Source organism: Megalops cyprinoides, chromosome 9 (assembly GCF_013368585.1).
Source record: "Megalops cyprinoides isolate fMegCyp1 chromosome 9, fMegCyp1.pri, whole genome shotgun sequence".
Classification (NCBI taxonomy): domain Eukaryota; kingdom Metazoa; phylum Chordata; class Actinopteri; order Elopiformes; family Megalopidae; genus Megalops; species Megalops cyprinoides.
In genome coordinates, this window is record NC_050591.1 from 22,660,434 (window position 1) to 22,682,372 (window position 21,939).

General features: G+C 39.1%; 1 protein-coding gene across 2 annotated transcripts in view; it reads left to right on the top strand.

The window, feature by feature from the left end:
* The first annotated feature begins 9,776 nt into the window (after window positions 1-9,776).
* trip12 (thyroid hormone receptor interactor 12) overlaps window positions 9,777-21,939 on the top strand; it is a 36,173-nt gene continuing 24,010 nt past the window's right edge. The window contains exons 1-4 of one of the 2 annotated variants that reach the window (XM_036536058.1): window positions 9,777-9,852; window positions 19,299-19,445; window positions 20,008-20,133; window positions 20,355-21,151. In XM_036536058.1, coding sequence (XP_036391951.1) covers window positions 19,348-19,445; window positions 20,008-20,133; window positions 20,355-21,151 — 1,021 coding nt within the window. In that variant the 5' untranslated portion in view covers window positions 9,777-9,852; window positions 19,299-19,347. The remainder of the gene's footprint in view (window positions 9,853-19,298; window positions 19,446-20,007; window positions 20,134-20,354; window positions 21,152-21,939) is intronic. The other variant, XM_036536059.1, reaches the window with a different exon arrangement.

The following is a 21,939-nucleotide window of genomic DNA, read 5'->3' on the forward strand; positions in this document are numbered from 1 at the left end:
TGCTGCAGGAAAACCTTGGATTTGTTAAAATGATTTATTTTAAGCGCTGTGGATTTATGAATGTTGCATATGTGCAAGCCTGATGTATGCGGCTTATTTGTTGTGACTGAGGGATTTCATTACAAAAATCCACCATTACAAATACAGGTGTGGTGTAAATGGTGTTAAGCCATGCTTTCTCTGCATATAGGTTTTGGCAGTACAGTATATGATTGGTCTTGATCACATACATTTCCACATCAGTTTTTTTTTTTCCCATGCAGGACTTTTCAGATGATTATACAGACATACAATCATGCATACAGACATAATTTCCAATGCCATAATGGTTCAATATATCATATATGGCTGTAATTTTGAAATGTACAATTTGCACAGTTCATTAACCTCTCATTATTGTGAAACATTGACAAAAGAAGACATGAAGTGTCAAGACAACTGCTGTTGTAGAACCATGTTCTAGTGTAATGTCAGTTTAAATTAAAAAAAAAAAACCTAAAGACCTTCCCCGTGCATTGGGTGTTCTAGAGATTATCTGTAAATGGGAAAATCCATGAATACTGTAGAACAATGTACTAACATTGAATGCTTAAAGGAGGATTTGTACCTGATATAGAAATTATGATATTTTCTGTCTTAAAAAAATTATTAAATAGTGCCCCGATCCAACATTTAATGTGGACAGAAAATCATACAATGAGTATGGGATCAGTTTGGGCTATGAATAGTTGAACAGGCCTATTTGAAACCATAAGTAGCAAACCCACAAATGACAATGGTCTATACTTTGCTTTTTATTGTGGAAAAAAAGGCAAAATCACTTAGAAAATTAATACAAATAGTGTGTTTTGAAGAAACTGTGAGACAGTGTAAGTGACATCCATGTGAGATTCATGGCCACATATGACCGTATTTATTTTGCAAATGCTCTGATCCAGAATACTCACAAAGCCACAATGGCAAGTTACATTAAACATGACAGGTGCAACTCAAACAACATGAATATGCTGGTACAGACCAACCAGTGACAAGGTGAGTGTCAATATGAAAACAAAATGCAAAATTGTAAGCATAAAACAACAGCAGATTTACTGTGTACATAAAAGATAACTGACATACTGTATAAATAAAGCCTAACAATGATCTTTATATCTCTGATGAAGGGTTTGAAATCACATGAGCAAAAGGGTCACATGAAAACTACCAACCACAATACAGACTATATTTGGATGCAGCTAGCTGTCTGTCGCAAACAGTAAACAGATGGAAATAATACTTGATACATGTACAGACAATGTGTTTCTGATTTGCCATGCTGAATTAAATACAGGACGGGTCCATTGTCTGTGCAAAGACTCCCTGTGAGGGAAGGGCTGTACTTGAGCTGTCTCAGAAACAGATTTGGGGTAATTTTCTTGTTGGGGTGTGATCCTGAAATATCCCCTGGACCAGCTGTTTCTGGAGAACATACTGACCTTTGATAACACAGCTGAATGCATTGTCAAACAAAATTACATAATGAAATTTACTTATTAGTAAAGTAATCAGAAATGTTACAAATCAAGTTTTCCAGGGTAAAATCTATATTATAGTTGACAAATACATCACAATCTTAGAGAGACTCCCCTTAGAAGAGCTCACATTTTTATGAATGCTTTTTTTGTGTAAAGCAGAAGACTAAGTAGAAAACTAGTTCAGTGAGCAGAATATAAAATAACATTTACAGTGTTGTGTTGAGGTGCGTATGCCATACTGTTTAATGCAAATATGTATAAAAAGTTGTGGATCTCTTCATTTTTGTTGATTAGCCAATTCTTGACCTGCAACCCCATCCAATACCAAAAAAACTTAGAATTAAATCTGTTAGAGTTAAACATATTAGATGGAGCAACCAGGCAGTTCTAATTTCAAAGCTGATTCTGAATTCTGCTACGTAAGTTAGATGATCACTAATCAAATACCAGGGATGACTGGACAACAGTGTCATGATGGATATGTGTGCATCTCTCAGCTCATAGGGGCAGCAGCAAAGCAGTAGGGCAGCCTGTTGTCCTCACCCTATACACCAGTGAAAACCACAAGTGAAACATCAGCTTTTTCTGGTGCAGGCTGCTTGTTGCCTGAGCGCTCTCTGAGTGAAGACCCAGGCTTGCATGGTTTGTTAGAGTGCGCAACAGCAGCACTCCCGCAATGGAAAAACACAAACACCCACAGGCCCACAGAAAAGATGACTTCAGGACTGGTCTTTGAGCATTCATGCATCTGTTATAACTGAAATATGAGATTACAAAAAAAAAAAAAAAAAGCCCAGCCACTTAAGGTGCTTGTTCTGTGCAGGCTGAGTTGAGTCATTTGCTTACAGCGACTGGGAGTTCAGAGTCGTGGAACACAGTTGGCGTTGCGCTGAGGCAGAGTGGGTTTTGTTAGTCAGTGTCTGCTCAGTTCACTACTAGGCCATCTCTAGTGGCTTGTGAGGCCTCTGCTTGGATGACATCAGTGGAGATACACCAATCCTCCCATCAGTGTTCACTCACCTGTGGTGCAATATGGGATCTGTAGTGTGTAACATACTGCTAGTTGTTTGCAGATGAGTCAGGTGATTGCATTTGTCTCACTTCAGCACTATCGTGTAAGTATAGTGCATTGCATAGAGACAGGCTCGTATGTAATACAGTAAAAGAGGGGGGAAAAGAAAACACTACAGATATAAACCACTATAATATATCATTACAAGGGCACTAATATAGGTAATACTGTTTCACAGTGTAAATAAATGTTTTTAAATTTTACAGTATCAGCTGTACTGTAGAGTGAGGTGTGGTTTTCGATGTGTTTAATGTGATGGATGCTGGCATGCACATAATGCTGATTCAGTCCTTTAGGATTAAGCAGAGAGACTGGCCTGTTGCCTGGAAACAGAAATCTGGATCGTGTCTGACTAGACAGTCTTCACCACCAATTGCATGTGCCCTTGTGAGTAGTGGTCATTAGTGCATACCCCCATATTGACAAAAAATTTATGGTATTGTGATCTGACTTCTACCAAATATTTGCTTCTATACCATTAAACCCCATTTTAAAACAGAATACAGATACAACTACGTGTAGCCACACAATTACAGGCCGATCTTGGACTATTTTGCACTTTCTTCCTTACCTTCTGCCCCTTTTTTTCAACTTAATTTTCCTCCTGCATCACATAATCACAAATTCTCCAGTACCCATAACAACACTTCTCACCATTAATGCCTTGCCTGGACAGCCTCTTAAACCTATAGCTACATCTGGTCATTGATGCTTTCACAAAACACACAGACCATAGATATAACAGTATGGCCACACTATCTGGTGAGTTTGTTTGTAAAGATGACTATTGAAATACCATTGTATTCTTGTCCTGTCATAAGCAATAAATAAATACTAAGTCCCATAACTCTGTTGGGCAGTCTTCACAATTCATTATTTGTAGCCCATACAAGTCTTTGGTGCTATGAATTCCATTAAAATTTGTTTGTTTGCAAGTTTCCTGCCTTGTTTAACTTGAAAAGCATTGTACGCCATAAATTAAACTTGCAACTGCCATGAACGTGACAGTAAGATCTTAATATCCCATCGGAGGGTTTTTAAAGCCAGTGACATTTTGGTTCATCCAGCTATTAAAAGACAGAGGAAAAAATAGCTATCAAACCATAAATTCTGCTGCCTTAACATCACTTTTATGGGTTAGGAACCATGAACATTATTATATATGATCATTATTGTTCTCAAACCACCAGCTAGATTGAGTTAATTAATAGTAAACTGTACTAATTGCATAATTCTCATTTTTCACACTGTAAAATAAAGTGTACTTGACTAATACATCAGCAATTATAGATCTACTGGATGCTCAAGGATAAGGGTGTGTTTTCTGCCTCTACAAATATGCAATGCAGCATACAAGAATTGAGCAAAAAAACTGAAAAATGATGCAACCTTCTCAAAGATTCACAGATGCATTGATGTAATAATTTATTTAATATGAACTGAGATCCCAGAGGTCATTCTTCCCTCAGAGAAACGTCTTTGAAATTACCTTCAATTAATCAGTCTTTACATCACAGCATTTTCCTCTCTTCATTGGATGCATGTCCCAAGCTTGTCTTTTTTCCTTTCTTTTTCCCAACCCAATATGGAATGAATTAGCAAAAACACACATATTCTGACTTAAGCTGTTCCACAGAATTTGGATCTGTCCGATGCCAACTATCATCCCTTAGTGAATTCTTATCTGGTGTAAATCATTGATAGTCACTATGAGTATAGTAAGTAATGGACATATAATGTTGTTGTTGTTGACTCAGCCACCCCCCCCCCCCCCCCCACACACACACACCTTAAAATATCAACTAATAGAGAATAAAAGAATCAATGAAAGGGAACATGATAACACTGATGCTCTGTAATATGTAATATGAAGTACACATCTTACTTCATGGATGGTACATTTTTGTTAGGAAGCATGTCCTTATTCACAACTCAAGTTCCCAAGCTTTGACTGTTACTTACTTGCTAACAGTGATTATTACAATACCTTGTTCATGTATATCTTTTCCCTCTTATTTTCAGGAACTTAACTCAATGACCTCTTGCAAAGGGAACTAATTTCTTTGCAACCCCTAAACAGAGTGCTGTAAAGCTGTGAGTTTTGTGAAGATAACTGTGAAGAAGAATAATCAAAACATTTATTTTATCATCAATACTTCACACTTTTTCTTTATTAATTCATTTTTGATTAACTGACAGCCCTGATACACAGCTATCTAATATCTTAGGCCCACACAGTTCCTTAGTGGCAGATTCATCAAAGTAACAAAAGTTTAATATATAGATTTTTTAATAATTAATTTACACATATTGTGACATGTTAGCTTAGTACTTGCTCAATAGAAGAACGCCTGCCAAATAAATAATAAAAATAGATCTCAATTCTCATACTACATAACTTTTTTCATTTACATCTTTGATTGAAATCATGACTGCATATAAATTTGATTTCTTTATTATTCTTTCATCTATTATTCTAAACTATTACATGAAATTATAACTGTATAATAACTGTAACTGATGTAAGTCGCTCTGGATGAAACCGTCTGGTAAATGCCAATTTTTTAAATTCTGTAATTATGAGAATGTGTGCTCCTTGTTTAAATATGTGTTTGATGTAATATATGATCCTTCTGACTTCGACTTCTCTCTTACTTGGGTGATGTCATCCCTGTCTCTTCCTAAATCGTTGAGCCACCTCAACTGTTTTTCAATAAGAAGATTGGCTCCCACAGAAAGCAGCTTCTCCGTCTTGTATTCGTTTGTTGATAGTACCACCTGTCTCCAGCAGAGGGTGTGCATGTGCCAAAACGTGCGCTACCCAACAGTGTTAAGCGTGGGACAAAATTGTATTGAAGGTGTTTCAGTAATTTTCTCCAAAGGCTTACCAAACCCTTTAATCCGAGGCACACTCACTACCACCAGCCATATACATGATTCAGTTTGAAAGCGCAAAACAATATAACTCAAAACAGTCATGATGCAAATAATTTGTGCAGAAGTAAAGAAGCTGTGTGTAACTTGTATATGCTTCTTACAGCAGGATGAAGAAAATATTTTAAAAAACAAACAAATGTAGAAACTAGAATCAAGCTTATATAGATAAGAATGAAACAATTTGGTACTAATCTAGAAGAATAATAGGGGTACTGATAATTATGGCAAATGTGATATACTCTAACTGTATTCACATTTGGACACAAAACTACTGCACTGTATAATACAACTTCCAGATGCAAGCGCTAGTATTTTGAGGCTAGGCTAATTTCTGTTGCTTTAAATTGTGTTTGATTTTTTAAAAGCTTGTTAATTTTATTCCTCTATTATTGAAAAATAATTTGATCATCACCTAGCCTTGTCTTAAAAACAGGTATCCTTTCGATAACACTTTTTCATCAGTTCACATAATGAATCCCTTAACCATAGGTTTCTCAGAACTTATTTAGATTTTTTTTTAACTCAATCAAAAACACATAAATCTTTTCAGTTTTGTAGAACCCATTCGAAAGTCTTCTCAATGATATTGTTTTGCTGACACAGAGTTTATTCAAAGGTCAATATTCAAAAACTACTATACTTCTCTTTTCAATAACAATAACTCCAACTAGAAAGGATGGCTTGAAAAATACTAGCATAGTAGTAGCTAGTAGTTACAAGCTTTGCTGCAGAGACAGTCTATATCTGTGGCTGCTGTAGCAGGCCCTTTGTGATGTCGGCTGCATGTGTTAGATCAAATTAGTTCAAATTCTGGATGTTCTATCCATGTTAGTCAATCAGAGGTTTATCAATGCAAAATCGTAAATATCTCAAAAATACTTTATGTATGGACACAAAAAGCACAAATAATGCAATCCCATACTATTTGAAGTATTGGCCAAGTTTCATAAATATAGCTGAAAAGCTGTAGAAGGAGTCACATACAAAAAACTGGATGAAATAAGAAGAGGAGGAAGAAAGACAAACACTAAGAGGAACAGCAAGTTGGCTTTTCAAGCCAACTTAATTATGAAAAATCCCAAATCACAAGATTACGGCCAGTTTGTAGCATTTGCAAATAAACCTGCAGATGAGCAGAGCTCATTCAGTTGTTCTCAAATTGGGTGTACACACACTGCACTCTACAACAGTGTTCCAAATCTGAATATCTTGAAATTAATTATGAAAGCTAGCAACAACTAAATATTTACAATTTTTAACATTTTGAAAATAATAACAAACAAAACCCCCTAAACACTGCCTCTCATGAATAGTAAATCCACTTGATGTAAAAATTGGTATCTATGACTATGTCAACATATGCTCTATGACAACTGTGAAACAAAAGATGTGTCCAAAAATATGGCTATCCTAGGCCAAGCACTGATTTTATTGGGAAATTCAGAGTAAACCATGAATTTGAATTTGAATTTGATCAAATGTATCCTATTAAGTAGATCTTTGCATAATATTACCATGCAAGATTTGGTGGCTTCTGGTCAAATGGTACAGATAAAATATTTGACTCTCCCTTCTGTATTGTAAAAACTTGCAAAAGCAAGCTATATATATAGTGGGAAAAGTGGCACTTGCCATATATGTTTAACTTATATGTGTCGCTTTCTCAAAGCATAAAATTTGAATCTGTTTTGGTACATTTTCTCATTATTATATGTACATTATGATATAATAATCCAGTTATAATGTTATACATACATTTATAAAAGACTGGTAAAAATGACATCAATCAGGTGTTTGTCAATTGTGTTGTTCCAGTCACTCAGACTACTACAGATTAGTGGAAAATCATTCCTGTAGATACAGCTGGAACAGGTAGACAGATGGTGTGCTATGATCAATCAAAGGTTAAAAACTATGAAATCAGCAAAGAAATCAAAGAGCTGTGAGAGAGAAGAGGAAGACAATCAAGACCCCCCCCCCCCAACAAGTCCAATACATGATGATAAAACTAGCCTGCTCTTTACTGCTTGTAATTAAAGATGGACATGTAGCCATTTTCATTACGAAAGTGTGGACGTGTTTTGTTATTCGTTTGTCATTTTCGTAGACGATGAACTGCAGTACAGTTAGGTAAAGGATATAGTGCCATCTACTGGACATTAGCGGACATCACGTCTGCACTGCAACAGTTTACCATCACTAATTCGAGTTTCCATCTAAAGCTTAATTAATTCAAAATTGACCTACACTGTACTTGCTAACGTGACACAGAGTTGAGCTATGATGATATTAATACGAGATTACATGCTTTTGAAAGAGAGAGAGGGAGATATAAAGAGAGGGAACAATATGAGGTAGCTAGGACTGGGGCTGCGAGTGCAATACTCAGGGCACCTGGCTGTTCCTGCCCGGTCACCCTGGTAGGTGGTTCCACATCGGTAATGACAACCAGACCACAATGAAAACACATTACAGACAGAAATGTACATCTTGCTGTATGACCTGAAGGGCATGGTTCCCACCACTCTTCAGTGGAGTTGTTAGGTTATCCTTTCAATAGTGATGGAATGAGAATACTGCCACTGGAGTTCATAGCATGTATACTAACAGAAACGAAAAGCGTCCACAACGGCTTTTTTATACAAACAGAGACCTTTGTTCATCCCTAGGGTCCATTCACATAAACAAGGTTAAGTCACCAAAATTTCTCTATTTTCGAGATCGCAGAGCCAAATCTCGAACCTCAGCGGCTGTCGCATACTACTACAGTGCAAAGACAGCATGAACAAAGACCGCCCGAGTATCCTTATACTTAACCCTTTGTCGGCCGTTGTTTCTTCTCCTCCTCTGTCCAGCTGCACGGATGTACAGCTAAATCAGAATCAGCATAATGTTACACATTACACATAAGTTACATATTTCACTGGACGTGTTTGGTTGTTTCAACATTTTAAGAAACGTTTAGCCAGCAATTGGCTGTAGCTATCTCTGCAGCTAACAAGATAATTTAGCAACCTATCGTTAGCTAGTCAATGGATTAGCTAACAATAGTGAGGCTACGGGTGAAATGTTAGCCATCTTAACATTAATGCATACTAGTCTAATTATAAAACAATGTATATTATTTACTTCTAGCTAACGTGAATGATTTTGCCACGGCTAAGGCCATAATTTTGCGAGCAAGCTAGCTAGATTTTATACACAGACTAGGTGATCTATCACATTAGCTATCTAGTTATTGTACATTTGAATTTGGGTAAACCAACATCACATTTTAGTATTAAGAGAAATGACTCCAGCTAGACTATAACAGTTAATGTTAGCCGACTAACGTCATGACTGCAAGCAAGATTCATGACTGACCAGCTACCTTGTTGACGAAATGAAATAATTTTAGCAATTTATCAACTGCTTCCGAGCTGCAAATGCTAATTGGTAAGATTGCTAAATAAGTTAGCTTTCAAGCTGGATGAAAAGCACACATTGCCAGCTAAAGTGTATAAGAGTATAGTCTATCTTGCATGAAGACATCTCAAAATATCTAACAAGCATCGTTAGCAGTTATGAAGACTACAGTGTTTATTTTAAAAATGACGCTAGCAAACAGCTATCTAGCAAGTTGTTCTATTTTCTATATAAAATCGAACATTAAAACAATACATATCTTATATCTCTGTCCTGCTTAGTTCAGTTTTGATAATATAAGTCGGGTAGAAAGAGTAAGAGGCTGCTCACCAAGATAGCCACTTCAGCGGCTAACGTTAGCTGCTTTTCTCAAACAGTATTTTCCTGTCAAGAACGCCATTTTCTGACGCTAAAGTGTTACCATGACAACGGACTACTCTTTTCAGAATAACACAATACAAATGAAAGAGTTTATGTAACACCAAAGATTGATAAAGAGTCAGAACCAGTAATAAAACTATAATGTAGAATAAACACACTCCACAAAGAAAAACTCAAAAAGAAAATAATCGGGTAAACAGTTGTTAGCCAAGATTAAAGGGTCATGACCCAGCGGACGGATATTTCTTAGGCAATTCTATGGCACGTTATGTTTTTAAAAAAATGAATATAATTGCAAATAAATTCAAAAATTATGATTTGTAATTATATTTTGTCTATATATTTTTGTTTATACGGAATGGAATGAATGGCGTTTTCGGCTTTGTTACAGTAATGTACCTAAAGTAGTTCCCAGCGGAAGAGGGGACGTGGGAGCGGAGGTACATTGCAGTTGCAGGTCCCTCAGCTGATGTGAAGGTAAGAGCTGAGAGAGTGGAGCTGCTGCACTGTCTGTAACAGCAACTACAACACTGGAACAAATAGGTAATAACAAAATCTAACAAACATTCACTACGACCTTCTTCAATGATTTAGGGGACCGTCTTGAAAGAAAGTGGCCGAACAACGTGTAAGATAGGGAGATACAATTTCGCGAAAAATATGGTTTCCAATTGTCATGTCGAATCCTGTTCCTGCTTTCCTGTTTTTTTTGTGAGTGATGCAAGCAGCGAAAAAGGTTCAGAGGCCATTTCGTTTTGCAGTTGCATTGGCATTAGCTGGCTGGCTAGCTAGCTAGCTTGAGACAGCGAAACACTATAGTCATGGCTGGCTAGCTCGCTATCAAAACACAATTCGTTGAACGGCAAATTGGAAACAGGTACAATAACTAGCTACTTTGCCAGCCAGTTGTCTTTTTCGGCATGGCTCGAGTTATCAGTGTTTGGCTACACGCGTCTGGTTTATAACCTAACATGTCAGATTTTCCATATTGAAAGGATTTTTCTAGCTAGCTGTTAATCGTCTTCTTCGAGACAGGGTCATGATAAAAAAGGAGCAATAAAAACGCTACATTCTCATTGTAGCCATTTACTTAGCGTTAACGTTTACAAGTTATGTAGCTAAAATTAATCTTGGCATTTGTTTACGTAGCTAGCTAACTACCTAACAGTCAACCAACCAGCTAGTTAGCTAGCTAACTTGTTTAGCCAGGTATTTAACTTGGTAGTCCATTTAGCTAGGTTGCTAAGTCTTGTGTGAAAACACGTCGGCAAAGCGGCTGTTCTAATTAAGGCGCAATAGGTGCCAAACACGAAAGCAATGCAGCGTTACCCTGAAATGTGATTTCAGAAAGGACGAGAATGTGCGTTTGATCTAATGTTAATGTTAGCCATAAAGCTAGCTGATTGGACACTGACAGACGAATTCCTTCTGTTAACGATCTAGATTTGATTAGCTAGTGCCACTGCACTTTCCTGTTTAGGAGCAGAACCACCGTGGCAGTCTTTGCAGACAGACCTATATAGCTAGCTAGCTAGCTAACTAACTGTGATAGCTGCCTAGGTATTTCGTCCTAGCTATCATATTACTCATTATTACTAACTAGCCAGCGTCTAGCTATCAAATCGATACCAGTCTTGCTACCTAGCTACGCATTTTCCTGTCTGTTAGACTGGCAGTTTCCTTTGCAACTCCCTTGTTTTCACAATTTAGAGTTTCACACCAGATTTAAACTACTTAAACATGCCTCACGTAAAAACAATGAATCGTCTTTGACTTCAGTTTGACTCAGAACTGGATTTTTCTCTAATTTGGGACCGTTTTGTGGCAGTGTCTGCTAAATCGAGACCGGGGCTCAGACTGGCTACGTAGGAACACAGGCCGCTGTTCGGAAAAGTAAGAAATTAAACATCGGTACATTGTAATGGTACTGCTGATATAGCCAGTTATAGCATAAATGGAAAGATGTAGATGGACGAAGACATGCTTTATGCTTGCTACGAAGTCATAAATGTACGAATGTTGAATCCAAAATAAACAAAGAAGATGTTCATATAGCAGAGGCCTCAATAGGGCCTTGGTAATTATGTCGTATTTTGAGGTTGGTGGCTAACGTTAGCTGTTATCCTGTAAAAGTCTGACAGTTAGCTGCAGTAGAATTCTAGCATCTAACTACTTGAATACAACTTAGTAACGTTTTAATGAGCCTCATATTTCTGTACGACGAAGGGGACGATATTGTATGCTAAAATGACTGGTTCAATGGAAAGCACCAGCTAAACAAGCTAACCGATTAGCCTTGTTTCTTAACCATTTGCCGAATGTGCCGCAATATAGCTGGCCAGCTAACGTTACCTACGTATATTAACGCTTCCTGACATTTCGTGACGTAGGCAAGACTTGAGGCCTTGAAAACCTGGACCATTATTTTTGTGAATTATATGTGGTTCAGTACATATAACTCCTGTCTGCCTTTATTATTGTTTACATTTGTTACTTGACAGTGCCAGGCAGTTATATTATTTAGACTATATGTAATTATCTCTCTCTGTGGAATAGTATTCGAGTGACACCGCTTTGGTGTCTTAAGACATGAAATGTCTGTGTTGCTGTTTGATAATGTTAATACAGGCACTTGTATCACCACAGAATTCAGAATTTATCAGGCGGGGGAATGAGAATTGTGGTCATGGGGAAATATGTCATGTGTAATAATTTTAATATGTCATTGTAAAACCCCTCATCTTCAGGTCATCTGATCATCTTGTATCATTTCACTAGAATATTGGTGTGAAATGCCCTGGATAATTTGATCCAGGCAGTGCTGAAGACAGGCAGAGCAGAATGGCTGTAACCCACATTGAGTGTTAGTTTATTCTTCCAGTGTCTACCCACTGTCACCCCGGGCAACCTGGTTGGGTGTTCTACGAGTGGCTCATAAGTTGTTGTGAGGTGCCTGTCTAGGTGTGTGTGTCCCGTGCTTGCTTCCTGACAGCTGGACACCCCTGTCACTCTGCTCAAGATGGAGACCCACTAACTCCAGCCACTTAATGAAGGACAACTGGATTTGGTATCTGCAGTGCATGCTAGGTTGAGATATAGCTGTGCTGTACAGAGACCCAGGGTACTCTCACCTCTGTCCTGCTGTTAGTGGCTGTACAGAAAGCCAATAATGAATTGCTCATGCTATAGCAGTTGGAAGGTTAGTCACTTGCATCCTAATCTCCTGTGCAGTGGAGGTGTTTGGTTTATCATAGACATTGAGTAGGAGTGAAAGTGAGAGGGGGTACCACATGGAGCCCATTTTCTGAAAATGGTGGTCTTTGCACCTGCCATCTAACATAGGTTAAGGCAGTAAGAGAACTCCAGTTCAATTCAGCCTTAAATTTGTGGAGATGAGCAGGTTGGGGGAGCTCAGTGACCTTCATGGAAACATCAACAAATAACTGTGCAATGCTAGAGTTTTCACATGGAAATCCTACATATTCACATGGATACAATGTCTGGATATCTCAGCTGCACAATTATTTTGTGTGCATTGCTCATTGATGCAGATGGAATCAAATCATGTTTATAGATGGATTTGCTATCACAAACAAGGTTATATCAGCCAAATTAATGTATTACTGAGTATTTTTAAAGCTTTGATTTTGTTTTTCAGTCTACAATTGCAGAACATGGGCACACAATAAGGGAAGTTATACCACCAAGAAGGAAAACATGTGTTTTAATGAATAGATGCATGGTTGAATGTTTTGCCTGCAATAAGTTGGTGTAATTTGATGTGTAAAATGGTGTTGAGTGGGCACCCCAGAATGCTAGCTGATAAGGCAGTTCTGTCTCTGCCAGTTTTATTGTGGGCCTGAGGAGATGTGTATGTATGTGTGTGGAAAGTTGTGGACTTTCTAACACAGCTTTTTATGAGTCACACACACAGTGTTAGTACTCTGGGCGCTAGACTGTTCCTTTCAGCATTGATGTCCAGTCATTGCTGGGAAAGCCATGCAGGTGACTCATGACTGTATTGTAACTGAAGTTTTTTGTGTTTGGAGTTAGATTTCTGTTTTCATTTAGAAAATGAGTGAGGATGTTGATCTGTGACTTAAAACTTTCTGTGAATGGTATAGGCTAATGGAGTGTAGTGAAATAGCCTATCTGCACCTGGGATTGTGGATCAGGTTGATGTGATCATTGGAGTCACTATTGTGTCAAATCAGTGACAGTTAGATTCAGCTGAGTGATACTGAAAATAAGGTTGATGGATTTTTATCAGACTCCTTTAACACCAGATCAGGCTTCTGCACATCTTGGAAAGTGTAAAATGGCTGAAGTATCTGCTGAAGCAGTTGTGAGACTGTGGTAGTGACCCATATTATGGCTTCATCCCAAATGGCATTTTTCCTCACATGCCCCAAGCACCTCACCCTCAAAATGGCGCTGAGTCACGTGTTTGACGATGTCCCTGTGGTGAATAAGGAACTTTGACTTGGCCTCCATTGCTCGTTTCAACCATGTATGCATGTACTCTTCATGTTTGGTTGCTATCCCAGGGTTCCTTTTGTCTGGTACGCGTGGGTGTTTATATGAGACCTCACCAAACTTTATGAGAGTTCCATCCAGTGGCACTGGCACTGTAGAACTGCTTTATTAACCAGATTTACCACAGATGGTGTTGATGTTTACTGTATGAATGAATGTTTCTTTACGTCATCTCGAAACTGGTTACATTGGGCAGAGTGATCTTTATTTGCTTTAATTAGAAGTGCACAGACATTGTGATAAATTACTCTGTGGCTGCAAATTGATCTAATTTGAATTACTCATCTGGTTATCAAGCAACATTTGACAAAGTTGAGAAGCAAAATGTTTTATCTTTTTTGCACTTAGCTGGATTTACAAGACCATCACTACATTGTACACCTAGCCACATGACTTCAGTTGTAAATAATGTAACGCTGAAATTGTTACATTGCAAAACTAGTAGATGGGTGAAAGCAGGAGTCCAGCAGTATTTTAAATGTTTTTCTCTTTCACAAGTATTTAGCTGTTACTAATGTTACTTGGTGTGAATTGATATGTTATCTCCATGCAGTTCCTTAATTTCTATAGAGTGCTTGTCGGGATTGATGACAGGATTTTATTTAAAAAATGAGTAGTATTAAGAGAAATTTGATTTGAGTTCAACTGCATCAATGTTTAACTGAGTTTAACGGCATCAATCACACTTCCGATGTGATTTCCAGAGGCCACTACTTCTGCGGTTTCCAGGGTTTCATGTTTTCCTTAGAGTTGCTCTTATTTTGTCATGAGCCACGATGCTGAAATGAGTGCATCCCAAACTTCATCCCAAATGACACCCTTCCCCTTTGGCCTCAGTTGTGATGGTATGTAAAGTATGGACTTGTTCACTTACATGTCACTTGGATTGGTGTGCAGTCTTTTTTTTCCCCAACTTTTTAACTCCAGTGCCTTTTCCCGCAGTTTGAGAATGTGCCTGTGTACACATGCAGCTTTGGTTGTCAGTTAAGATGTTTTGAAACTATGTAATACTTAATGAGGTAATGGCATGTGTAATAGCAGGGTTCAATGTTAAGGTTTTTTTTTTTTTTTTCCTCACTTGCCTGGTCAGGAAAGCAATTTATTGCCCCCATGCAGGGATCTGTTCAAGGGTTGTCATGGCTCCCTAGGTTGTTTTCTGTAATTGTCCAAATTTTACTCATAATTATTAATGTTATTGAAGTATTTCTTTAAGGACTGGTTAACCAGTTGTTGCTGTGCTCACCCCACCTTCTCCCAGGTGATGACACATGAGCAGAGGGATGTCTGGTTCCAGACTAGTCAGTCTCGTGTGTGCGTCCATGTTGAGCCGATGTCACTGCCCGATATATCTTGGCAAGTGCAAGAACCATAAGCATGGTACAAACCCTGCCTTTTTTAAGTGAAAACATAACATTAGCTACTATTGCTAGCTGGCTGGTTAACTAGCAGGCTAGCTAGTTTGCTAAAATAAGCTAAGGTTTAGCTAGCAAGCAGAGAACTAATTTACTGGAATGTAGCTGCCATTATTACCACCACGGAGGATACATTTGCTAGCTAGGTGGTTATTGTTTTAGACATATATTACTCGTAATTTCATTTTGTAAATAAAGAGCTGCCGAGGTGAAGCTGGCATCAACAGCAATTTACTTTAACGTAACTCAGACAGGTCAGTCGAATCAGTTAAGTTGTGACGCTGGTTCCACTTTGTTTTCATATATACAAGCGTGCGATATCCAACTTCCCAGTTACATGTTGTTGGAATCTGCATTCAGAGCCTCTGAGCAGTGTCTATGAGTACAGATCAGACATTTCTTGCTGAAAGTCATCTTCAGTGGTATATTAGCTAACTGGTCAAAATAACATGCTAGTTAGCTTGGTGTTTATCCAGCTGTCTACCAATATAATTAGCTGTCTTTTTGGCTAGTTGCAAAAATAACTAGGTGGTCCATTAAACCTGTAGCTTTTTGTAAGTCATTCGACCACAGTGTGCGTCAGTGCCATAGTAGCACTTCTGTGGGGTTGTCTATTTATGAAGTAAAAATTTTTAATGGAGAGTTTTTTTCTTGTGACCCATTGCAGTAACTTCCATGGTCCGTGCAGAGTTTCCAATTATTGAGAACTGAGGGAGAATTGTCTAGCTAGGAGAGACCAGAAAGGTGACCCCATAAGTAACTATGAAAGGCACTCAGGGCAGAAAAAAACAGCTTATAGTACTCTGACACTAGGTGGTTGACTTAGTCCTCTTCCACTGTCACAGATAGATAGTTATTGGTCAGCAGTATGAATGGTCGCAGCACACAACTTGACCTGCCTCATTCCTCATTTACACAAAGGAAATGCACACATTACCGCTGATGTGCTTTCCTATTGGTGGGCACAGAGAAACTGGGGATTTTACAAGCTAATTCTGAATTCGCTCAGAATCCCCATTTGTCTAATTGCACAAGTCAATGGCTGGTTTTACTTGCCTGACACATGTTTTTACTTGTCCTGGGCAATTGGGCAACTATTAACGTTGATGTATCTCTACCATTGTATTAATCTTCTGCTGAGCCACAATAGTAGTGCTCTAAACCAATCGAAACGTTAATGAGATGTAAAAATAAACCCTAGTAATAGATATAATGGCAGTAATAATAATGGTGAACCCTAGTAATGGAATGGATGTATGGAAGTTGAGTTTAAGTTCTGTTTATTAGTTTATGAAAAGGCTACTTTAAGAGCCTGACCTCTCCAGTGAAGGTAAACGAAGAATGTTAATCCATCTCATTGAAAGCAATGCACGTTCATGAATTAATAATTGCAACATAAGAGAAGGGGGAAATATTCTATTTATCTTGTCCAAAAAGACACTACACCGCAGACAAACGTGAGGGCGCTCTTGCATTAGGAGAGGCAATTGCAACAGCCGCTTTGCTGTGGTTTAGTGCAAGATCATCTGCATCCTAATCTAATTTGAGGTTGTTTCCAGTTGCAGTGAACATTTGGCTTATTTTGATCAAGTGAAATCCCATGAATCCCATGTTCAGTTTTTTTTTTTTTTTCCTCGTTGGCCCAATTGCCGTGGACATTAAATTTATTGTTGCCCTATATGAGGAGACTGAAATACTGTTGGATTATCTTTATGGGATCTTTTACAGGATCCTTCCATGAGTTTTGCGTGAAATTTCCATGCTTGGAGAGAGGATTCAGCTGCAGTACCTGCGATTGATTCATCAGCGTTGCCATTCATATCTTGGGGGTGCACGCTTGAGTGTTTTCAAGTGCGGCAATCATATGGAAAGGGTTTTACTGAGTGTGATTTTTGCTGACTGAGATCATTCACTGCATATGTTTCAACATTACTCAATTACATAGAATTTCTATGACCTTAATTCTATGTAAAGCTACTTTTAATTCCCAATGATGCAATACCATATTAATGCATTGTCTTGCAATGCATTTTAATTCAAGTAACGCATCTTGTGTCAATTTCGTTTATGGCATTCTTCCTTTTCCCCTGTCTAAAACACTGCCGGCGATGCCCATCAGTCAAGCGTGTGTTAATGTCTGAAACAAACAGAATGGTCAGGTATATATGAGGAGTAGGTCAACGTATGCTTTCATCAAGCCTATTGCATCATTAAAGATACATGACCTCTGTTGTGCACTGACTTTGTGATGACCACAAAGCATCTGTTTGGATCACCCATGTTGATCCTTGGTCTGAGATACTTCTACCAAAAAGCACACATTATATATGCCAGTTGTGTAGTGAAAAGACAGTTTTCATTTATCTTTTACCTATAATCATAATTTCACTTAATGCAGGTTTAAAGATAGTCCTAACGAGTCAAGTATTGAGGGAAATGTAACAGAAAACCCTCCAAAAAGTGTTGTTAGTTAATGAAATGTAGGTAAGACGTTTATCTTTTATTGAATGTTAGAATAAACTGTACTTCATATTGTATTTAATTTTGAGATCCCACTCTTTTTTTAATGCAATGCAGTATGGGTTACTTTGTGAGCAGGCTTATAGTTCTCTGCCTATAATGTATTGGTATCTTTAAATGTTCAGTGGACTCAAAGGAGGCAAAACAGCTTACTGAAGTAGGGGCTGAATTCAACTATATTGATCAGGTTCCTGTTTATAGCTGAAAACTTTGGGTTCTGGCAACTTCTGAAACAAGTCATTGTTTGAAAATATGCATCAAGGAAAACAATAGCCTATGCACAAAGAAATCCACAAACAACAAAAAAAAGTAAAGTGCATACCTTGCAGGGAAACATTGATCTGTTATTTACCCATTCTGTTACTTGTGCTTAGAAAGGTGTTGTTTGGTTGTAGTAGCATGAGTATACTGAAATTGTATATTTTTTTTTGTTTAAAAATTTGATATCTTGACAGCTTTAATCTCAAGGTTCTCTAGTGTTTCCTCAAATGAGTAAAAAAGTGTGTGTGTCTATATGTATATTTACAGGTCGTCAACAGTAGCAATAGAATATTCAGGTTCTATTAATATTTTAATTACCGAAAAGAGATGTAGCTAATGTTGTAGCTCATACTTTGGATCAACAAAGTGAATAGTAGTCAGCAGGTCAAACTCTATTCCACCATGAGCTCAGAACATAGATCCTGCATTACCCAGGTGTATACAGTTAGGTAGCTTGCAAGGTCATAACTTAATCTTGGAATGTACTTTAACCAGAGATGAGTCTTCATCCGGTGGTCACCAGTCCTCTTGACTGTTGTTACAGTGAATGTTACATACAGAGATCTGATCCAGTTTAGCACAAGCGTACTCTTTTCACAGTTTACACAGTGCCCCACCGGTCATGTGCAAAACAGTAAATAAATCTTGTACAGCAATTAAGACAATTTAAAATGATGACCAGATTATGGGATCTGTGTGTCATTTAGACAATTGTATGACCATAATGCTGAAAATGTCCTGGCAGACCACCTTGTGTTTGTGCAGGGAAAACCCTGAAGTCAGAGGTGGCAGCAATTGGGGCATCTCTCACTGACGGCAACCAATAGCCTGTAGGTGTCTGGGGCGATTAATCTGAGGCAGCGCAAGAGTTGGGGGCAGCCTTCACTCTGTTCTCTCTGATTAAATCAAGTGCTTGTTATTTCATGTACACAGTACAAGAGACAAAAGGGTTATAAGCCCTTGTGTAAATTATGGTTCACTGATTTCACTCTTCCTTTCCTGTATGGTAGTTGATCCGTGTGTTAATGTTTGGTAATACTAGCGTAGGCCATAAAATTGTCACCTTTGGTGTGTGTAAACCTCATCCTCAGTGAGTTTTGTCTGAGAGAGATTACTGCATCTTTGCTGTATCTCTTTGGGTGTGTGAGGGGTTCTGGGGTTTTAAGATACTTTTGAAGCAGTGAGTGGTGTAAGTGTAGACAGGCATATGTCCCACTCGGTTTTGATGTGGCTTTCTTTTGTGTCTCTCCTTCCTTTCAGTGAATGGTAGTGTCTAGAAAGGGTATGTCCCTTCAGGAGAGAGGTGCCAATGTCCAACCGGCCTAATTCCAATCCAGGGGGGTCACTGCGACGTTCACAGAGGAACACTGCTGCGGCCCAGCCACAAGACCACGCTGTCGCAGGAAGGTATGTCTGACAACCAGCCCTCTTCTTTTTTTTTGTCCAGGCCTTTGTGATTGTGTGCAAGAGATGGTTGGAAGTCTTTAGATGTCTCCCTGTCTGTGAATCGGTGTGAGTGCATTTATATGTGTGTGTATGTGTGTTCATGTATGTTTCTGTCTGTCTTTTTTTTCCAGTAGTTTCTGCTGTGAATACTTGTCTTGCTGATTTTTAGTATGAAAATCTATTTTAGATATGTTAAACATGAGTTAAATAGATGTCTTAGATCCAACAGAATTTTTTTCCTGCTCATGCTAAGACTTAGCTGGGGAGTCTCTTTGCCTGCTATAGAAGCTGTGGTGGGACTGGTGCATCCCAACAGCAACCAGCAAACGGAAGCTTTTTTTTGTAGGACTCAGTATTTTTGCATCTGATGTAAAATGCCTTTAAAGAATGACAGAATACCTGAATGTGTAGTTTGCAGAGCGGGAGGGGGCAGGGGTGTAGTTTCTGCACCATCTTGACCATGTCAGGAAACAAACCCAGCAACCACTGTCACTTGCTCTTTAATTTTCAACCTTACTTACAGGTTGCAGTCAGAGCAGGTAAAACAAAAAGCAAATTCCATTCCTGAAAGTAGAAGACCTATATCTAAGGCTTCAAAAGCCCAACCCAGCTCAGCCCCTGGGCAGTCCAGAGGGCACAGCTCAAAAAGGTACTGCTCTCCTATCTTCCACAATGTGTGTCATTTAGTCTACTGTTCATCAGTTATGTGCTACAGTAACTTAGTGTGCTGTCTTTGCTTGACCAATTTTACATGTTGTTTTAGATGACCCTAGGTTGACAATTTCTGAATTTGATTCAGGTGCCTTAACAGATCTCATATACAATTTGTTTGTAACAACATTGAATATGTCATGTCTGTCTGCCTTGCAGAAGCGGCCTTTCACTGTCGGTGGCTTCATTTGTGCTGCGAGACGACCCAGACGCCGCAGGGACATCCGAACGAGATAGGCCAGGCCCGACGTCCAAGAGGGAGGGCATCAGAGGGTTCAAGCGTAGTTCAGCTCCAGAACATAACAGCTCCTACTCTCCCAGCCCCGCCAAAAAACCCAAAGCCCCTCAGCCCCCCCAGAGCTCCTCTGAGCCCAAGAGGGGTCCACCCGAGCCCAAGAGGGGTCCAGCTAAGTCCAAGAAAAGACGGCTGGCACCGGAGCAACCAGCTTCCAGCAGCAGAGTCCAGGGCAGGAAGAGTGGAGCCGCTGGGGGGTCCCCACCCCAGAAAGGGAGAAAGACTGACTCGTCCACCAGTGTGAGCAGCACAGCAGGGTCCCTCCTCACCCGCACCGAGGGCAGGTCCGCAAAACCCACCAAGCTGGCTTCTAAATCGGCCGCCTCAGCCAAAGCTGGGTGCAGCACTGTGACGGACACCTCCTCTTCTGCCTCCACATCCTCGTCCTCCTCCTCCTCCACTGCGGCCCCCTCGGGCGCGCGGGTCAAGCAGGGCAAAGACCAGAGCAAGGCGCGGCGCTCCCGCTCCGCCTCCAGCCCCAGTCCCCGACGCAGTGGCCGAGACAAGGAGCAGGCCAAGGTCGCCGGCTCCTCAAAGTTCGAGTGGGCAGCTCGCTTCAGCCCCAAAGTCAACCTGCCAAAGCCAAAACTGTCCCTGCCCGGGTCCTCCAAGGCCGACACCTCCAAACCAGGCCCCTCAGGACTACAGGCTAAACTAGCAAGTGAGTACTTCCCTGGTTCAGCTTCCCTCAGAAAATTATTTTGGAATGGCGGAGCTGACACCTTTATGATTTCCAGTTCTTCTGTCTGCTGGTTCTTCATGCTTGTTTTGTTACCTCAGTTGATTTGGTAGGGTCTGTACTCTTCTATTATTAAAAAGGGAAAATTCTGTGAAATGACATTTAACAGAATTTAACAGACTTTTTTGTCCTGTTTAACCACTTTGCCCTCCATTTTATTGGTTAAAACAATTGAAGTTTACCTAATTTGACTTCTAGTACACAAGTTGCCTTGATGGAAATTGGGACTGTGGAAAATATTTCATTCAGTTTTGAATTGCCTAAAGCATTCAAAATAGCTAATTCTACAATTTTATACGATTCAGTGGTTATGAAAAAGTTGAGACACCAGTTTGGGTATTGGGTGTGGTTTAAAGGTCTGGTGAGTGGGAGGTGAGAAATTCACTGAAAGTAGAAAATTGTGTGGCTCTTTTACTATATGTAAGTACACACTTGTTTTCATCTGTTAATTGCAAAGAACACTAGTTCGTTTCCTGGTTTTGTAACCTAATTAAGGCCATCTTATATATACTAGTGTCAGCCATTTCAGACCTATAGGCACAAGCACATGACTGATTATACAGTTAGTGACTAATTATGAATTGTTAGTTAGTGCAAAACAAGAGATTGAAACAAGTATGGATATTGGAAGAGAAAATAAAACCTAGATGCAAAACATTGAAGTATTATACCAGGTGGGTATTGTTGCACTCTTACTGAAAGAGAAGTAC